General features: G+C 33.0%; 1 protein-coding gene across 1 annotated transcript in view; it reads right to left on the bottom strand.

Annotated features, from left to right (window-relative positions):
• Positions 1–18,090, bottom strand: part of DMXL1 (Dmx like 1) — a 120,515-nt gene that overhangs the window by 78,294 nt on the left and 24,131 nt on the right. The window contains 9 exon segments of the mRNA XM_025047731.1: positions 1–2; positions 4–20; positions 127–380; positions 2,501–2,710; positions 5,443–5,611; positions 6,822–7,011; positions 11,309–11,487; positions 12,776–12,842; positions 16,659–16,791. The exon segment at positions 1–2 is cut by the window's left edge and continues 657 nt beyond it. Of these exon segments, the coding sequence (XP_024903499.1) occupies positions 1–2; positions 4–20; positions 127–380; positions 2,501–2,710; positions 5,443–5,611; positions 6,822–7,011; positions 11,309–11,487; positions 12,776–12,842; positions 16,659–16,791 (1,221 nt within the window).

The following is an 18,090-nucleotide window of genomic DNA, read 5'->3' as shown; positions in this document are numbered from 1 at the left end:
ATTCTGGAAACAAAGGACACCTAGAATTAAGAAAGTGAGCATTAGAACACGAAATCGTATAAAGAAGCATTACAAAACAGTACCCACATTTAACAAGAAGCTGTCCAGAAATCATAATAATAGTACCTGTACTTGACGAAACATACCAGGCTGGTACTCATCCAGCCAATCCACATGCCAAACCAGCAAAGAGCCATCCATGGGATGAATACTGAAAAGCATGTCCGCATTTTTACTCCATTCAGACAGAAGTACTTCAATCTGATGATCAATGGCAGCTGATGGTAATGGTATAAAACTTGAGTTTGGTACCATTTTATCACCACTCAATTCCTTCTTTTCATGATTTATTTTCAGATCATCAACACCATTATCCATCTCTATAAGCAAAAGGTTCATGAACCAAGTAAATATAATCAAGCTATTACTATAAATCAAGAAATATCTTTATAAATGCATTCAAGATGAAAAATATAATAGTTTTCATATAAACAATAAATTGGCTTCCCTTTAAAAATAACTTTGCTCCAGGAATAAAAGGCCACTGGAGTTAACTCAGTAATCAGACAGCCTATAGGACTGAGTCAGTGGATTACTGGTAGGACTAATATGAGACTGAAAAACAGGTAAACTGGTTTCTAAATCCAGATGTACCACAATTAACTATTCAGAGAAGTAAGACACACTACTTTTCTGGACCTTAGTTTTGCTTATGGTAAAATGAGGGAGTTGAAACTGGGGCTATAAATCTGGGCTGAATTTTTAAAATATATTCCTAGAATGTAATCTGTACTTTCTTCACGATATCAGATTTATCAAAACTTGAGTGTGCTACACTAGCGATCCTCTAAGTCTATATACTTGAAACTGATAGGACATCTTAAAGAAACCACTTTAAAGAAATACATTTATAATGCCCAATTTCTAGATTTTCTTCAATACAAAGGTAATTAAAAATAAACTGTATACCAACTTAATCCAGCTAAATATATACATTCTGACCTCTATTACAAAACTCCCAACCCCTACTACTATTTAGGAATATAGAGATTTTATTAAAAGGGGCTCTACAGAAATGTTAAGACTGTTAACCAGATTTTAAAAATTAGTCAAGACATACATATTATCACTAAGAAAAATAACTCAACAGAAATTTAGGCACAGTGCACAGAGGCAAACCACAGAAGGGCTTAAATAATTATGTTTCATTTGCTTCAGGAAAATGCCAAGTAAAACCAGATGTCATTTTCCCTATATCGACTGGCAAAAAAAGTAATATGATAAAATAATCCAGTGGTGACAAAAATGTAAACAAAACAAAAAAACAAAAAACTGGATATCTGGATATACTTAGAGGGAATATAACCTGGTAAGACATTTCTGGAGGGCAATTTGGCAGAAGTTATTGAAATTTAAAATATTTACACTCTAGTAATTCCACATCTAGGAATTTGCATTACAGAAAAATTCACACAAAATGAAAAGATGTGTCATTGTACCATTATCAATATAGTGAAAACTATTTAAATCTATTTAAATGTCCAACAATAGAGGACATGCTAAAGTTTTCTCTTCATGTGGAATACTCAGGAGCTATTAAAAAAAAAAAAAATTTGATGGAAAAATTCCTGTCACTGAATTTAAAAAGCAAGTTGTAGAACACGATTTTTGATTAAAAATGAACTCCTACAGAACTGTAAAAAGAAACTGCCTGTTTATAAATATAGTTTGTATGAGCATAGAAAAGAATAAGTGTTGAAGGATACTCATCGAACTTAACAATATGGAAACTTTATACCTGTTTGTATGTGTGATTTTTTTTTCTAATGAGCATGTATAATCTTGTAATTTAAACAAAACTTTTTAAAAACAAAAATATTTATGAACCACAAACTGTAGCAGAGATGGCTTACTACCTACCACAAATTCATGCTTCCTAGTTTTTAATAAAGAATAGATATCCAGTTAGGGAGTACAGGGGTTCTATGACTAGTGCTTTTCAACATATAAAAGTGATATATGCCAATTCTGAGTCAAGAAAGATGAGAAACAGCTATACCTTCTTTGCTCTCTCTCTTCCGACCTAAGGCTAAATGAAGAGGAGTTTAAGGCCCTAGTGCAATGCTTCTCAAATGTGCATACAAATCACCAGGGGATTTCATTAAACTGTGGATTTTTGTTTAGTAGCTCTGGGTGGAACCTGAGATTGTGCATTTCTAACAAGTTCCCAGGTAATGCCAATGCTGCATGGTCACAGATAGTCCTTTAAGTAGCAAGGCCCTAAGCTGGCAGAAGCATAAGGATGGAGAATCCTGAGTCCCTCTATCATCATGTGAAAGAAAGCTACCCGGAACAGGAACATCTACACTGGATTATTAAATGAACTAGTCCAAATTTGTATTATGCTCCTGCAACTTTGAAGCTTATTTCTGACCCTAATTTAAAAATCTTCACTATTTTGAACAAAACTCTACATTTTTTATCCTTCTTAAAGCTTTACCTTCATCAGATTTTACATCTGCCTGATTAGAGTCTTCTACGCTGGCCTCAGAAGATGGTTGTTCAAAACTTTTTCTAAGTTGCTGTATAAAAACTTCCATGGATAAAGTAAAATGCAATTCTTTATTGTTTAGCCAGTGTACCACAAAAGGTCCACTCTGCTCATTTTCACTTAGACTTAGAGATGTAATAGAAGGAAGAAGTGGAATGTCTGTGAAGAACAACAAAAACACAATTAGAATTTCTATCATTCTAGCACACAAAGCATCCAGGTCTCATAATTTTATTATCGACTATTATATTTATCTTTAAATCTCTGTTAATACATTTTATTTGACCTATAAGACTCCCAACATAATGTCTGCTGCAATTATTAAAGATAATACACTTAAATGGTAAACTTAACATACCTATTATAAAGGAGGTAAAATTATATGTTCTAGGTCATATAGTATAACATATATACATTCATATATTTTAATTCTAAAAAATATTCTCATGAAGAAATGTCTATAATTTACAGACATCTTAATAGAAAAGTCTTAATTCATACATAAACTTTTCATTTATATTTTAACTTTACCATGAAAAATTATCATGATGTCAAAGGAACTAGTGATTTATCTCAATAGTAACAACTTTCATAGTAGACTGACATTTACCTTTTCTAATGACCTAGCCACAGAATTCTAAGATAAGACATGCTTATTTATTAGTATAAAGATTTAATTTGGAAAGTCAAACTAAGGTTCCCTTCTGATACTCAAGAAAGGGATTCAAGACAAACCAACTCAACTAAAAAAAAATTGTTCCCTGGTATTACTTTTGATATAACTGCTAAATTGAGTATATTGAAGTACAAATTCAGAGTAGTTTGTGACAAATGATAATCTTTAATTAACAGAGGGGAAGAAAAATTTGTCTATCATATTAAATCAAATCTAAATCTAGCTCACGCTATTATCTGCTCAACAGTAAAGGCTGAAATGAATTAAGGAAATATAAACTGATTATACGCTTCATGAGAGCAAGGATCAAATCTGTTTTGATCACCATTGTATCTCCAGTTTTTACCACTATCTCCAGTTCCTATACTAGCACAGATAAACACTCAATAAAAGCCCTGCGGTACTGAACTGTCACTTCTATTGTTCTTAGGTAGATACACAATAATACCAAGGATTGAGAGAGTGCCCCCAAGAATCCTAATGGGTAGGATTTCCTGATTTTTGACTTATATTCAACCCAAAAGAGATCAGCAATGCCTGTAGTAAACCACGGGCCTAGTTGTTAAGTATAGAAGAAGGAGGGGCTAATGCTGGCTTTCGGCAGAAGCATTCCGGCTAAAAAGAAACTCATTTCTTCTATCTACTGACCTCACTTAAAGAATTTGATTTAAAAAAAAAAAAAAGAATTTGATTACAGTTATTTCTTATGAGAAATCTTCATGGAAAGGATATAAGAACTAGAACTGAGAGAACATGCTCTTAATGAGCTCCTCTCCTGTATCTATTTCTATTTTTGATGGACAAATAAGTGAAGCCCAATCTGAGAGCTGGGCCTTAAGCAAGAACTCGATCAGCCAGATCTAATTTTGGGAAGGGAATTCTCCATAGAGTTTAATCTACCTGCTAATAATGTTCTTTTGCTTTGATTCACTCTATGTGTATGGATTTTCCTTAGGGGCCTACAATCTAAAGAAAGGTTTTAGAGCTTTCTTGATTGAAAGGTAATCAAGAGGATGCTATATTGGAATTTAGGGTTTCCTTTACTGTAATCCCTCAACTTTTTCCATTAAAGTGGGAATTGAAGCTTTCTATATTCTTAAAATATTGTCCTTTACTCAGCAGAGACTCAAAATTATTTTACTGACCTTAGAGTTGCCTCTGGATATTATAATCTGTCAATGTATATATTTTTATAAAGGTAATGGTATTTCCCAAGCCTATATATGTTTTTTAATACATATAATTCAATATTCTCCCCTTTATATTTTCTTCACTCAAGGATTCTTTTAGAGCTGGCATTGGTGTCTACCAAATCAAAGCTAAGAGAATCAGCAAATATTCATCATTTGTACCACAGTATCTCTACACTTTACCTTATCAGAGCACTTATAACTTTGATTCAAGTAACTAATGGATTATATTTATCACTATGTTTAAAAAATGCAATACAGTAAATCCAGTGTGTTATATGGAAATAGGTGATGCTAAATGTAAGAATATCCCAAAACATACAAAAATTCATGAATAGTGGTTATCTTCTGGGGAGGATTAGTGCGGAATACAGGTGAAAAAAGGATTTTACTTTTCACTTTCTATACAGATAACAGTAATGTATGCAAATATCGTTTTTCATTTTTTTACCAGTAATATTCGAAGATTACACTTTAAATGTCCTGTGATCACTTGGTTTTTAAACTCACAGATACTAATTACTAAAATAATGAGTACTCATTCTTCAAATTAATAGATCCATATATTCTAGGTCTGTCAATCTAATAGTACATATTTAACTATAGAGATAAGTTTCTTAATTCTTCCAGTTATAAGTTCCACATATTTCTGCCATATTTTTGAAATGGCTCTAAACATCATGTACTAAACTCATTAGTTTTAACAGCTATACAATAATTATAAAATACTACTCTGCAGTGTTAACTTCTGTTAAGGATTAGCTAAAATCTCAACTTTTGAATAAACTAATAAAGAATCTCAATGATTTATCAAGATATTAAATCACAAACCAAATCATAGCCTTCAAAAGCAAACAAATAAACAAAAACCTCTTTTTATATAACCGGTGAGCTAGTTATAATGAAAAGTTAACTAAGAAAGTCATCTCCAATTTTTCATCTATTTATAAATTAAAAGTATAACTTATTTGTTATAAAATCGATCTACTCAATTTCAAAACATATTTTGAACAATGCTTTATTACCTGTAGCTGGGTTTATGCTGGCTGCAATATGAAAGTGGCAAAGTGCATTGGCATGCAGTGGAGAATTCCGGTGGACGTGATGAGGATCTTGCTGATGTGGCAGGTATCCAGTATGTGCTACAAGTGCAAGTGATCTCCTCTGACCTCTACGAAAATGTCTCAGATTTACCTGTGTGAATTAACAAAGTAAAACTAATGCCTTTATTGTCATAAGAATAGATGTACAAGTATATGTGTAGGTAACACAGTGACTGTTAGACATTACAGCTATTCTACTTCGGATAAGTTTATATGTACAAATATCTTGCAGTATTTTTGTGCATCAAATTTGAAACCTAAAGAAGCTTAGAACTCAAACTGCCGGATGCTTCTTTTAACCATCACACAATACACTACAATTTTTATTTGGTCTACTTTTCTATTAATTTCCTGAACTAAAAAAAAAATTACAATAATGTGTCTATGGACAACAATGTTTCTATGTATACTGTCCTCTTTGTATCCACAGCTTACTCTCTATGACCACAAACATTAGATAATATTGTCATAATAAAGTAGAGTGGTATTTCATAATTTACAAAGCATTTTTGGAGATCATCTCATTTGACACATAAAGCAGACATTGCAAATATTGTTATTCTCATATTTCATATGATAAAATAGTTTATACAGAACCCAAGGTCACCTAAAAGCAGACAAGAATCTTCAGATTCTTAGTCAAGGACTTTTTCAACTATTATTACACATAACTATTCTATCGGCTGTTGAATCTCCATGCATTATATATTTAATTATATTCTGAGCCATCAGAACACTACATAAATTTGAAAAGTACTTGTTCCATAATTGTACAAAGCATTCAAAGATAAATCATTTTTAGATTACTTTCTCTTTTCAATACTAAGAAAATAATAATAATAATTTGTACTACTGGTCTATGTTCAATTAGTATAAATATCAAAAATTGACTTTTACTTTCCACATTATTTAGTAAATACTCCAAGTTCTGGGGAGTTCTAAAGGTAACAAATGTAGAACAGAATCTGATAAATTAATCATTCCTGTAATTAAGACAGGACAAAACACCATAATATTCTAAAGAAAAAATAACGTTTTACAGTCTCATCTTTGCATTCTCAGATTTTAATTTATGTTATTTTAGCTAAGACAAGTGTATGCATCCTTTTATTATCAGTTAACCTAAGATTAACTTCATCATTATAAGTAGTTTTTTGTTCTAGACAAAAATTTAAGAATATTTTTGAAACAAATAAAACTGAAAATTACTTTAAATATCAATTACAGACAATGTTATTAAAAAGGCAATATATAAAAGGTTTTAAAACTTGTAGAAAAGAACATCTAACAAAAACACTCACATCTAAAGTGTTTTGAACTCGTTCTTTGCTGGAAGCATTTCTTTCAAAGTTATTTGTCAAATTAATTGGTTCAGTCCAATGGTTGCTGTCACCTCCATATAGCAAACAATCATTTGGTAAAAATGTCTCTACCCAAAGACGACACACATTATCTTTGCAGCAAGTCAAAAGTACGTTACATACAGAAGCCCTAAGGAATAGAAAAATGTTGGAAGCAAAAATATAAATGTCACACAGTATCACATTCTACAATATTTCTATAATGCACACACTAAGGTACTGATGAAGAAAACATCAATATATATTTATGTAACGTACTTAGTCAAAACCATTATAATTGAGTGGGTATTTGATTTCATACATAAAATGCTTGCTAACCTATTTTTTTTTTTCTGCCTAGAATTTGGTAGTTCTGGTTTCAATAATCTAAGATTCTCCTTACATCTAAAGAATAAAAATTGAAATTATGTCATAATCTTTCAGTTAATAAGCAAGGAAAAAACCTGTATCTATTAAATTTTTTTGCTTTATTCAGTGGATGGTTATTTGAATTATTTCACAATGCTTTCTTTTTACTTCCTATAAAGGCGCTTGCACACTGGTCACTAACAAGCTATATTATCTATTTAGTACACTTATTCTCTCCTTACCTAACATATTCCAAAAGCAGTGAAGTACAAGAATAGAAAATCCATGATTAAATAGGTGATGGCCACCTCCTTCCTTAGTCATTCTTGTCTTTCAGTGAATTTACTGTCTTGCCACCCCACAGAAAAAAAGCAAAACCAATTACACATATATTAATAAACTCAATAAGCATCAAGAGTTCAAAGGTTAAAACCCTATCAAGAAAGACTACCTCCTATCAAGGAAACTCAGCAAATTTAGAAAAAAAAAGAAAAAAAAAAAAAGAAGTCAAAATATCCTGTAATAGACACTCAAACATATGGGATTAGAAATGAACAATCAATAGAAAGCTTCTATCAAGTAACTCAGTAAGTTTAACAAACAAAAAATCAAAATATTCTGTAGCAGTCACTTTGTTAAACATATCTACTTGATGAAAAAAAGAACAACAGCAAAGAGGAAGAAAATTAAGAACATGATTTGTCTTGGTTGTTCTCCTCTTCAGCTTTCCTCTGTTTTCTCACCTCTCTCCTTCCCATCTCCTTTCCCTTCTTTTTCTATCTACTCCCTTGCCACCCACTGTCTGGGCTTCTCTCCCTTAATTTTCTGCTTCTCAACATCTCCACACTACTCTCACTTACCACCTCTCCTCTGTCTCTCACTTCCCCACTTCCTAAGGCTGCTCCTTTTTTCCTTTCCAAACTCCGTTTCTCCTCCCTTTCCCCATCCTCATGCCTATCCCATCACCTTCATTTTTTTCTCCCTCTTTTTTCTCTAGTCCCTTCTGCCCTTCTCCTAGTTTCTCTCTAGTAAATTCACACACACAGGCACTGGCAATGAGATTTTAAGTAAGCAAATAGAAGCAAGAGCAAATACATCAAAATGCAATATGAAAAATTCAAGATTCATAGTGCCAATCAGTAACTGGAAGAATGGAAGGCTTATAAAGGAAGAGCAAAAGGTAGGAGACTAAGGGGCTGAATAGACAGCAATCTGAAAAGACATAAGTACTTAGGCAAGACCAACAAAGTAAGTAAGAAAGGTATACAACTCAGAAGCATGGAGAGGGCTTTATCACTAGAGTGTGGATGGCCCCATGTGACTTTCATTAGGATACCAGGCCTTACAGACAGTCAGAATAAATAGATGGCAGGTAATATAAGCAGAGGGAAGAAATACTCTGATCTGTTTGAGGCATTTCTCTGGCAACAACTCCCTTCCTCACTTTATCAGAGTATCTTATTTTCTCTTCAATGGTATATCATTCAGGTATAGCCCTCTCCCTCTCCTCTCTGCCAAAAAAAGGTATAATCTTATAGAAGGCAACCATGTGATAGGTGTCTACAACACCTGTCCTATCTTGATGTAACATCAGACCAAGACAGTTTTGAAACTAGTTATCTAGAACCATCTTTTGGAGGTTTTTGGAGGATATAACCAAATCTCCCAACCTGTCCTACAATCACCAATTTTTAATTAGTAAAGAAGTATATGTTTATTACAAACACATCTCCATTCTTCTCTCTCAAGCCAACAGTCCCTTGTGTAAGTATTATCATTTTGTTGAGCATCTTAATTTTATGTGGGGGGTGTGGGGGGAAACTATCTGTATGAACCAGTGAAGATGCCATATCAGAAAGAGCAATAGTCTTTTATGGCATCTCTCTCATTCTCATAAAAAAGAGTCAGCCTTCCCACTATATACCTGCAGGCAGTAGGCAGTTGGTGAAACAAAACTGAAAACAGAGTTCAGGGGGATTAGCTGGTTTTTAAATGACATGGATCCAAAAGTGAAATTCTGGAGACCTCTAAAAGATATCATAACTAACAGAAAATTATAGTTCTATATCGCAGTTCCCCATGCTGCAGAATTTAGTTGATAACAGATAAAATGAACACAGAGAAAACAAACTGATATGCCTTATTACTGTTATCAGGAATTTGTAATGGCCCAGTTTAAGTCAACTGCCTCTGCCTCCACTGTGACCACTTTTCCCAATACTGAGTGAACTAGGTCAGGAGCAGATGTGACTGTCCTCTCTCAAAAGATAACAATACTTTATAAGCCTCTTTTTTAGTGCTCTGGTAGCCTAACCATCAACAAATGAAAACACATGGATAAATCACAAGAAATCAGCCTCTGAAATGATGTACGATGTAATCTTTAGATAGTTCTAAAAGATTCAGTTTGTGATGACAGCTATTTTTATTGGGGTCATTTACAACTCTTAAAAGGAGAGTTAATATACGTCACAGCTCATTCTATTCTAAACACATTTTTATATGGTCCCAGAGGTACTAGAGCAATAATTCTCAAAGTGAAGCTGAGGTGAGGGTGCCTCTGCTAACAGTACAGGTTATCTATATACGGGGGTCCCCAATCCCCAGGCCACAGACCAGTACAGGTCCATGGCCTGTTACATGGACTGTTAGGAACGGGGCCGCAGAGCAGGGCCACAGAGCAGGAGATGAGCGGCAGGTGAGCAAGAGAAGTTTCATCTGCATTTGCAGCCACTCCCCAGCACTAGCATCACTGCCTCAGCTCCACCTCAGATCATCAAACATTAGATTCTCATAGGAGAACTGGTCCCTGATGCCAAAAAGGTTGCGGACTGCTGGTCTATACCACTCTCCTTTAACTCTGAAAGACTCTGATATATCCTCCTAACAACAGAACCATTACTGTTCCTACAGTGTCCTACTCCTATGCTTTCCTATATTGGAAAGCTGGGCTAGGAAGAATAGTAACTACTACACTAAAAATTAGCTCAAAAAAATCTAGTTGTAATTATGGATACATGTTATTATCCATTTATCCAAACCCATAGAATGTACAACACTAAGAGTTAACTGTAATATAAACTATGGAATTTAGGTGATAATAATGTGTTGATGTAGGTTCATAAATTCTAACAAATGGGGATGTTGATATTGAAAGAGACTATGCATGTGTGAGAGCAAGGGGTATATGGGAAATCTCTGTACCTTCCCCTCAATTTTGCTGTGAACTTTAAAATGCTCTAAAAAAAACTTAAAAAAAAAAAAAAAAACCAAAAAACTAGATATCCTTTGAAGAACAAAACTGAAGTCAACAAATGATCCAGGTACACTATCATACATCAGCTGGGATATCTCAGGTAACAAAAGAGTAAAGGAGAAACTGTATTGCTCCGTAGTGTAGCCAAATTGAAAATGGCCTGTGAAACAAAAAGGGATTTCTACCTATACTTAGTAATAGGTCTCTATAACTTACTAAGCATAGGCAAAAATTCAATGGGATATCAAGTGTTGCAAGTACTACAGGAAAGAAAGGAAGGACTAACAGGTGTACCTGTACATACATGTGTAGGTTAAACTAATACCTAGTTTAGAGCATCATAATGTATTAACCCACTGTCTTTTCCTCAAAGATGCTAGGTATAATTAAAGAAATGTTTGAGGCCTCAAGGTATGCCCTTCCAAAAAAGTTGGGTTTTTTGTTCGTTTGTTTAACCAGAGGAGATACACATAGAAGGTACGAGATGAGGGATTGAAATGTGAAAAAGTCCATATAAATGGCCATAGGGAGAATGATTAAGGGATAAAAGAACTGGATACATAACAGAGAAGAAAAAGATGGACAACTCTGTCAATTAAAGATATCTGATAGAAAGCAAATATTCCTTTCATATGGCTCTCCTCTTTGGTGTCAATCGTAGTTGACCTGTGGCCAGAGGTTTGCCAGCCAGGGACTATCTAATATTACTTGAATTTTCATAAATAACAGTCCTATAGCTATGGAGTCTCAAAACAGGAAAAGCAGTCAAAGTCACAAAAATGATATTCTATTAATACATGGGAAAAATTACTAATCCACTGACCTAGGCATATATTTGCTTGTTTTACGCCAGGAAAATCCATTTACAGCTCGAGGATGGGCGAGATATACAAAAGAAAAGTCAATTTCTCCTTGGGATTGTTTTTCTGAATTTTTATCTGGAGAGGTAACAGCTGTCCGCCAGTTTTCTACATTATACCATACCTTTAAAAGGCAGTCATCCTAAAAGAGAAAAAAAAGACAAAAACAAAAACAGAAAAACATCCACATCAGAATTAAAGATTAAGTCAAATAGTAAAAGTAAGATTTTTCTCCCCAATTACAGAAATTTAGGGAAAGGAGAGCGGGTTGAACATTGAGGAAGTGAGAAGAAAATCTCTGATTCTGATACTTTTCTATTAGCACTCCTTAATTGCACTTTGAGAATTAAGGTGTGTGAATGCGTGTATTTTGCAAGAGTTGGTCCAAGGAAAATTCTAGTTATCATATACTACAGAAAATGGAGTCATTCAGAAAAGACCAAAAGATGAAGTTAAGGGTCCTTTTTTCCCAAACATCAGATAAAGTATTCCCGCTAGCAGACTTTAAAAAAAAAAAAAAAAAAAAAAAGACTGCTAATTTTTGAAAACAACAGTTTTCATGAATTATATAAATGTTCAAAGAAAATGCTGAAGATAATAATAAGCAGTGAACTACTACTGCTATACAAAATAATCTAAGTACAATCAAAATTGCATCTCCTAATTTGGGAAGAGAAGAACAAGGAAGACTAAAATATACCAGGTTTTGCTTTTAAGCTAGAATTGTATTCCCACCTGTAAAGTCAATCAGAATAAACAGTGCCACTTCGCTCCTAAAAAACCTCACTGAAGATTTAGGGTGTTCCACATTCTTAATCCGAAGACGACTTTGAACCATTAGAACAGTAACTTCAAACTATTAGTTGTGCATTAACTACTCTCTGAACCAATAAATTAAAATAATTTCAAGGAAATACACTGTTCTGAAATTAACAAAGAAAATGGTTACAAACGTCCTTCTAGAAAGTCTGTAAATTCTTATATCTTAAATATAGCCTAATATATTAACATATTTTAAATATAAATAGTAGCAATAAGTTTATTGACAGTACATTACATGTGAGACATTTTATGTATGTTTTACATACCAATCACTTTACATACACTGTCTAAATCCTATGATGAATGACCTATGAGGTAGGTGTTATTATCCTCAGTTTACACATGAGAAAACCAAGGCTGAGAGATTAACTACATATCAAAAAGTTGGTAAAGGCAGATTTAGGCCCAGGTTACCTTTAAGTGAATGTTGCTTCAATTATACCATGCTGCTTTATAACACAATAATATTGTGCCACTTTTTGCTATTTAACATTTTTAACAGAACACATTTTCAACTTAAATAAATAAAAGAATAAACCCGGTTAATGTTTTTGAAGTTTCAAAATAAACCACAAACACAATCTGACAATAGCATTTTAACAAATTACCTTCCCAGCAGTGGCAAAAAATTCTCCATCTGGTGAAAATTTCATTAAATGAATTTGGGAGGCAGTTCTGTAAATTAAACAGATAAGGAATAATTTCCAAAGAAATTCACATGAGAATGTAATATGACTTTGCTAAACTATATTCAACAATTTCTTCAAATAAAACTTTTTGATAACCCAAGTTTCATACTCACTGTTAAGTATACTTATAAATACAAAATAAATTTTAAAACATAAAACTTTTAGAAATAATTTTTATGTAAAAATATCCATGCATTAGAATTATGTGAGGAATGACTTGTCAGCTTTAAGACAAGAGTCATAGCTCTCACTCCCTTAGAATGTGAAGAAAGAATGGTTTTATTTTTTAATATGGAAATCTAATTTCCAGAGCCACAGATATCTGTACTCCAACATATATTTTCATGGACAAACCAATATTTTAAAATGAATTCCACCTTAAAGTTGGTTGCATCTGACTTACCAAAGATTATGTGTGGGTTAATGACAATTATGGACTCCGCTTGCCAACTTCACTTATATACTTGGTGAACACTTGCCTTTTTTTTCTCCAAGGAGCTTTGGCACACTTCCCTTCACTGCCTTCCCTTCTGGTTGCCCATATATGCTGATCTCAAGACACCTTTCACTATCTTTGCTTTCCTTTTTTTTTAACCCAAGTTCATGCTTAGATAGATTCATCTTAAATTCATTTGTAAAGCAGGCCAAAAACAAATTCTGCCATAGTCCATTTCGAATAAAAGAACTTTTTCCCTAATATCAAATGTAATAAATAAATAATAGATAATATTGATACAGATGGGTAAAAAGAAAATTAAATTATCTATAGTTTTGCCAATACCATGATTCCCAGGTAAAACTAGTCTTAACATTTTAATACACAGAATTCTCAGGCTCCTCTCTCCATTCTTTTTCCATCTACTTTCTATGGGAGGGTGTAGGAGAGGAGGGGATAGAAACTAAGGTCATAGTTACAATTTGCTTTGTAACATTTATTTATTTAAATATATGTTATGAACACTTATGTATATCAATGCGTTTAGATTATTTTATTGGCTTATGGTATTCTATTACACATATATGCAATGATTTAAAATAATTTAGTAATTTGCTGCTGTTTTCTGAATTTCGCTGCTACAAAAAAAGGTGGGGGGGGTGCGATGAACATTCTTGCACATACATTTTTATGCATCTGGATAATCCTAAGGATATCCTCAAGACAAATTATTAAAAATGCCTGGTCTCTATGATTGTGACCTTGTCCCACCTAAAGTCTTTTCTCAAAACAGCAGCTAAAGCAGACCTTTTAAAAGGCAATAAAAAATAAAATAAAAAATAAAAGGCAATCAGATCTCAACACACCCTCTGCTCAAAACCCCAACAGCTTCCTAACTCAGAATAAAAGGCGAAAGCCTCACAATATCTATAAGCTGACTCCTGACTCTGATCATTTCTCCTATCACTCCTCACCTTGTTCACTTCACTCCAGCGATAAGCTAAGCACAATCTTACCTCAGAGTCTTTGCACTTCATATTCTCTCTGCATACAATATTCTTCTCCCACAACTATGCACACATGGCTTACTATCTCACTTTCCTCAAGTCTACACTCAAACATCACCTCTACTCTTCTTTTTATCCTACTTACTTTTTCTCTATCATACTTACTGATCTTCATCTAACATGTATAACCAGTGTTTTAAATTTTTGCCTACACTTACTAAGTTATAGAGACCTATTACTTAAGTTCAGTTAGTGTGATCCTCAGCTGATCCTAAATTGAAACTTTGCATAGTTTCTTAGTTTCATGGCTTTTCTGCTTACTTAAATAACAAACCATCTCAAGTAAATTATTAATATGTCTAATCAAAGTTATTACTGTATACTCTGATCTTGATTTAACTTAAGGTTCTTTACATCTCCCATATCAATGAAACACATTTCAAATTCTCAGTTTAACCCATGGAAGTCCCTTAGTAGATCTGCAGTGAAGGCAATATAAAACTTTGCTGCTCTCCTCTGTCCAACTTTACATGAAAAGACTCCAAAACAAAACCGTGGATGGCTCTAAGAAACTATCTTTGCAAAATCCTATTCTTTCTCCACACTTTAACCCTTTTTAATACCCATGATCTAGCTGAGGGGTACAGAATACCTGGAACCAATTCATTTGAAATCCCTGTAAATTCTATTTGTAGAAGGTCTAGTCAATTTAGTATCTGACATATATCTTATTACTGCTTCATATAAAACTGACTCAGCGAGAATGGCATTTAACATCCTGTCATACAAGTTCACTGGCTTATGGCCTATCTTCCTTAATCTATCCATTGCTTTATTCCAACCACTTTACCACTGCCTGGAACATAATAAGCACTCAATAAATAGTTGTTGAATGAATAAAACTTAAAATTGCTATTATAAGATATGAAAAAATTTATGCCTGGTAATTTGTACTTCCAAAATGCTCTCTAGAAAGATAATACCAATTGCACTCTCTTATTTACAGTATATAGGAGTACCTGTTTCTGTTTCTCCACACACTCACTAGTAATTGACATTATTCATCCTCTTCTGGATTTCAAGTGAGGTCAATCCAATGCTTACTTTTCATCCATACTACCATTTAAAATGGTTCTCTTTATTGGCCATTTTTGTTCACTAATGAGAATATTTGTTTTTCTAATTAATTTTTAAGATCTCCTTTTTTAAAAGACATTAACTCAAAATTGTGAATACTTCTCTCAAGTTTTTGTTTCTTTTCCTTATGGTCTTTTTGATTTACAGAAATTTCTTATAGATATAGTCAAAACTATTAATTTTTTCTTTTCCTTTTTTTCTAGTTTTTTTTTTTCCCTAACTTTTCATCTGATGGCGATAAAATATAAATAACAAATATTATCCAAATATGTAATTTTAAATTTCCTAGCAGCCACACTTAAAAAGGTAAAAACAGGTGAAATTAATATTTTATTTAAGCTAACATATCAAGATATCAATAAAAATATTAAGATATTTTACATTCTTTTGTGTTAAGTTTTGAAATCCAGTATGTATCTTACACTTACAGCACATCTCAATTCAGACTAGCAGCATTTCAAGTGCTCTACAGTGATATGTGGCTAGTTGCTACCATACTGGACATTGTAGCTCTAAAAATATAAAAATTCACCTATATTTTCTTCTAATATTTGTTTCACTGCACAGAAATTCAATTTTTCCTTCCTTTGACATTTATTTTGGTGCCAGGAATGAAACAGACTCTAACTTCATTTTCTCTTCCACACAGCTAGCAAGTCTGTCCCCTGCCCGATGGACCCTAATCTATCTTTTCTTATATCAACAACAAACTGCTTGCTCAGCTATAGCTTTAGAATTCATTTTCCTATATTGTATGTCTTTGTTCTTTTTTATCTTTCAGAATTTTCCTACATTTGTCATTTTAATGAAGTTTAGAACTATGTTCAAAAGTAGAAATTCCAGTGCAATTCTGACAAGAAGCATGCTCAATATATACATTAATTTGGGAAGAATATACTTCTTCACAATAGCAAAACTTTCATTCAAAAGCATGAAAGGTTTCTCTTTCTTCTTTTGTATAATTTAGTAAAGTTCTATTTAATGATCTTCAACATAGGCCTTACACATTTCTTATGTTTCTTTGTAGCTATTTTAGTCAACAATTTAAAAAAATTATAGATGGGAAATGGTGAATCTTCTGTATATAAGAAAAGGCATGCCACAAAATTAAAAAACCAATACTTTTTATGTTAATGTAGCTTTACAAAATAAAAGGCATTTATAATACAATAAAATCACACAGAACAGGTTTGTCAATTAAATCTCCTAATTAATTGCTTACTTGCAATGCCAAATGCATCTCCAACCCCCAAAGTTAAGATCTGTTTTATCTTGAGTTTCATCTTCAGTTGGCTTCTCCAAGTCAGCACTGGACCAGAGTTGCAAACAGCTAGAACCAGTTAAAAGACGATTGCCTAAAAAATATATATTATTCACCATTTATTATTTAGGTATGTAATTAGTGAGTTAAGTTACCTACTCAATAGTTTCATACAATACTATAAAGATAAAACAACTTCTAAAAAAAGCCAAATAACAAAAAGAGATTTGGGAGAAGGGAGAGAATAAAGCTGTATTTTAATTTTGTTGAAGAATCTTGGGGAAAAAAGAAAAAAGATTTTACAATCTCTCATTCAGCAAACATTTAATAAGCATCTTCTTTGTACCAGGCACTGTGCTAGGCGTGGGGGATACGATGACAAAGCACTGTTATTTTTCATGATGAGTTCACATTCCAGTAGAGAAATATTATAAACAGAGGCATGAAAGTATGTGCGTTCAAATATATCCTCAAAAATGCCTTGTAATCTGGCATGATTAAGGAATAAGGTGCACAGTAGACCTGGAAAAATAAATAAGGTTGGAAAAATTCTGAGGTCAGATTATGAAACATTTTTGACATTCATAATGAGTTTGGAGTTTGTTATAGGTAGTTAGAAGTTACAAATTTTTAAGCGGGGGAAGGGGGCCTACATTAGTGGATCTTTATTTTAGAGTAAGTGGTCTCAACTGGGGGAGAGTGTCAACAGAAAGACTTGAAGAGGCGTGAACCTCCCTTCAATAAGATATGCAAAATTATATGTATAGAATATGCATTTTTCTAAAGAGATATTCCATAATTTTCACCATACTTTCAAAGATTCTAGTTCACAAAGAAGTGTAAAGATTCTTTTTAGAAACTAACTCTAGAGACAGGCAAAATTAGAAAAAACATAAGACAGAGAAACTTGGTTAACTGACTATAACAATATAGACAGGAAATCATGAGGGTCTGAATCAAATATTAAAGTAAAAATGAAAGATTTGAAAGCCATTTTGAAAAGCAAAAATTTTAAGACTTGACACCAACTAAAAACCAGGGACATATGAGAGGTTTCAAGGCGTGGTAACTTTATGATGTGGTAACTGAGTAGAAAACTGTGCTATCATCCAAAGAAGATAAAAGATAAAATTTTGGTTAAAAGCTGACAATAAATAAAGCATTTGCCTTGGAAATTAAGGACTATGGATTGATGTCTCTCTGGAAAGATCATTTTATTTCTAAAGGAAAGTGGGCCTATGGCAAAATGCAGACTTTACATCAGAAATCCCTGTGTCTAAATCCCAAATAAATCATTTAATTAGCTATGTATATTTATTTGGGCAACCTGAGCCTCTCTTTTCTCATTTATAAAATTAAAAATTTGCAGTGTTGTGGTAAGTATTAGCTATAA

The sequence above is a fragment of the Pteropus alecto genome, unplaced genomic scaffold (genome assembly GCF_000325575.1).
Source record: "Pteropus alecto unplaced genomic scaffold, ASM32557v1 scaffold20, whole genome shotgun sequence".
Lineage (NCBI taxonomy): Eukaryota > Metazoa > Chordata > Mammalia > Chiroptera > Pteropodidae > Pteropus > Pteropus alecto.
This window is presented reverse-complemented; position numbering and strand designations above follow the sequence as displayed.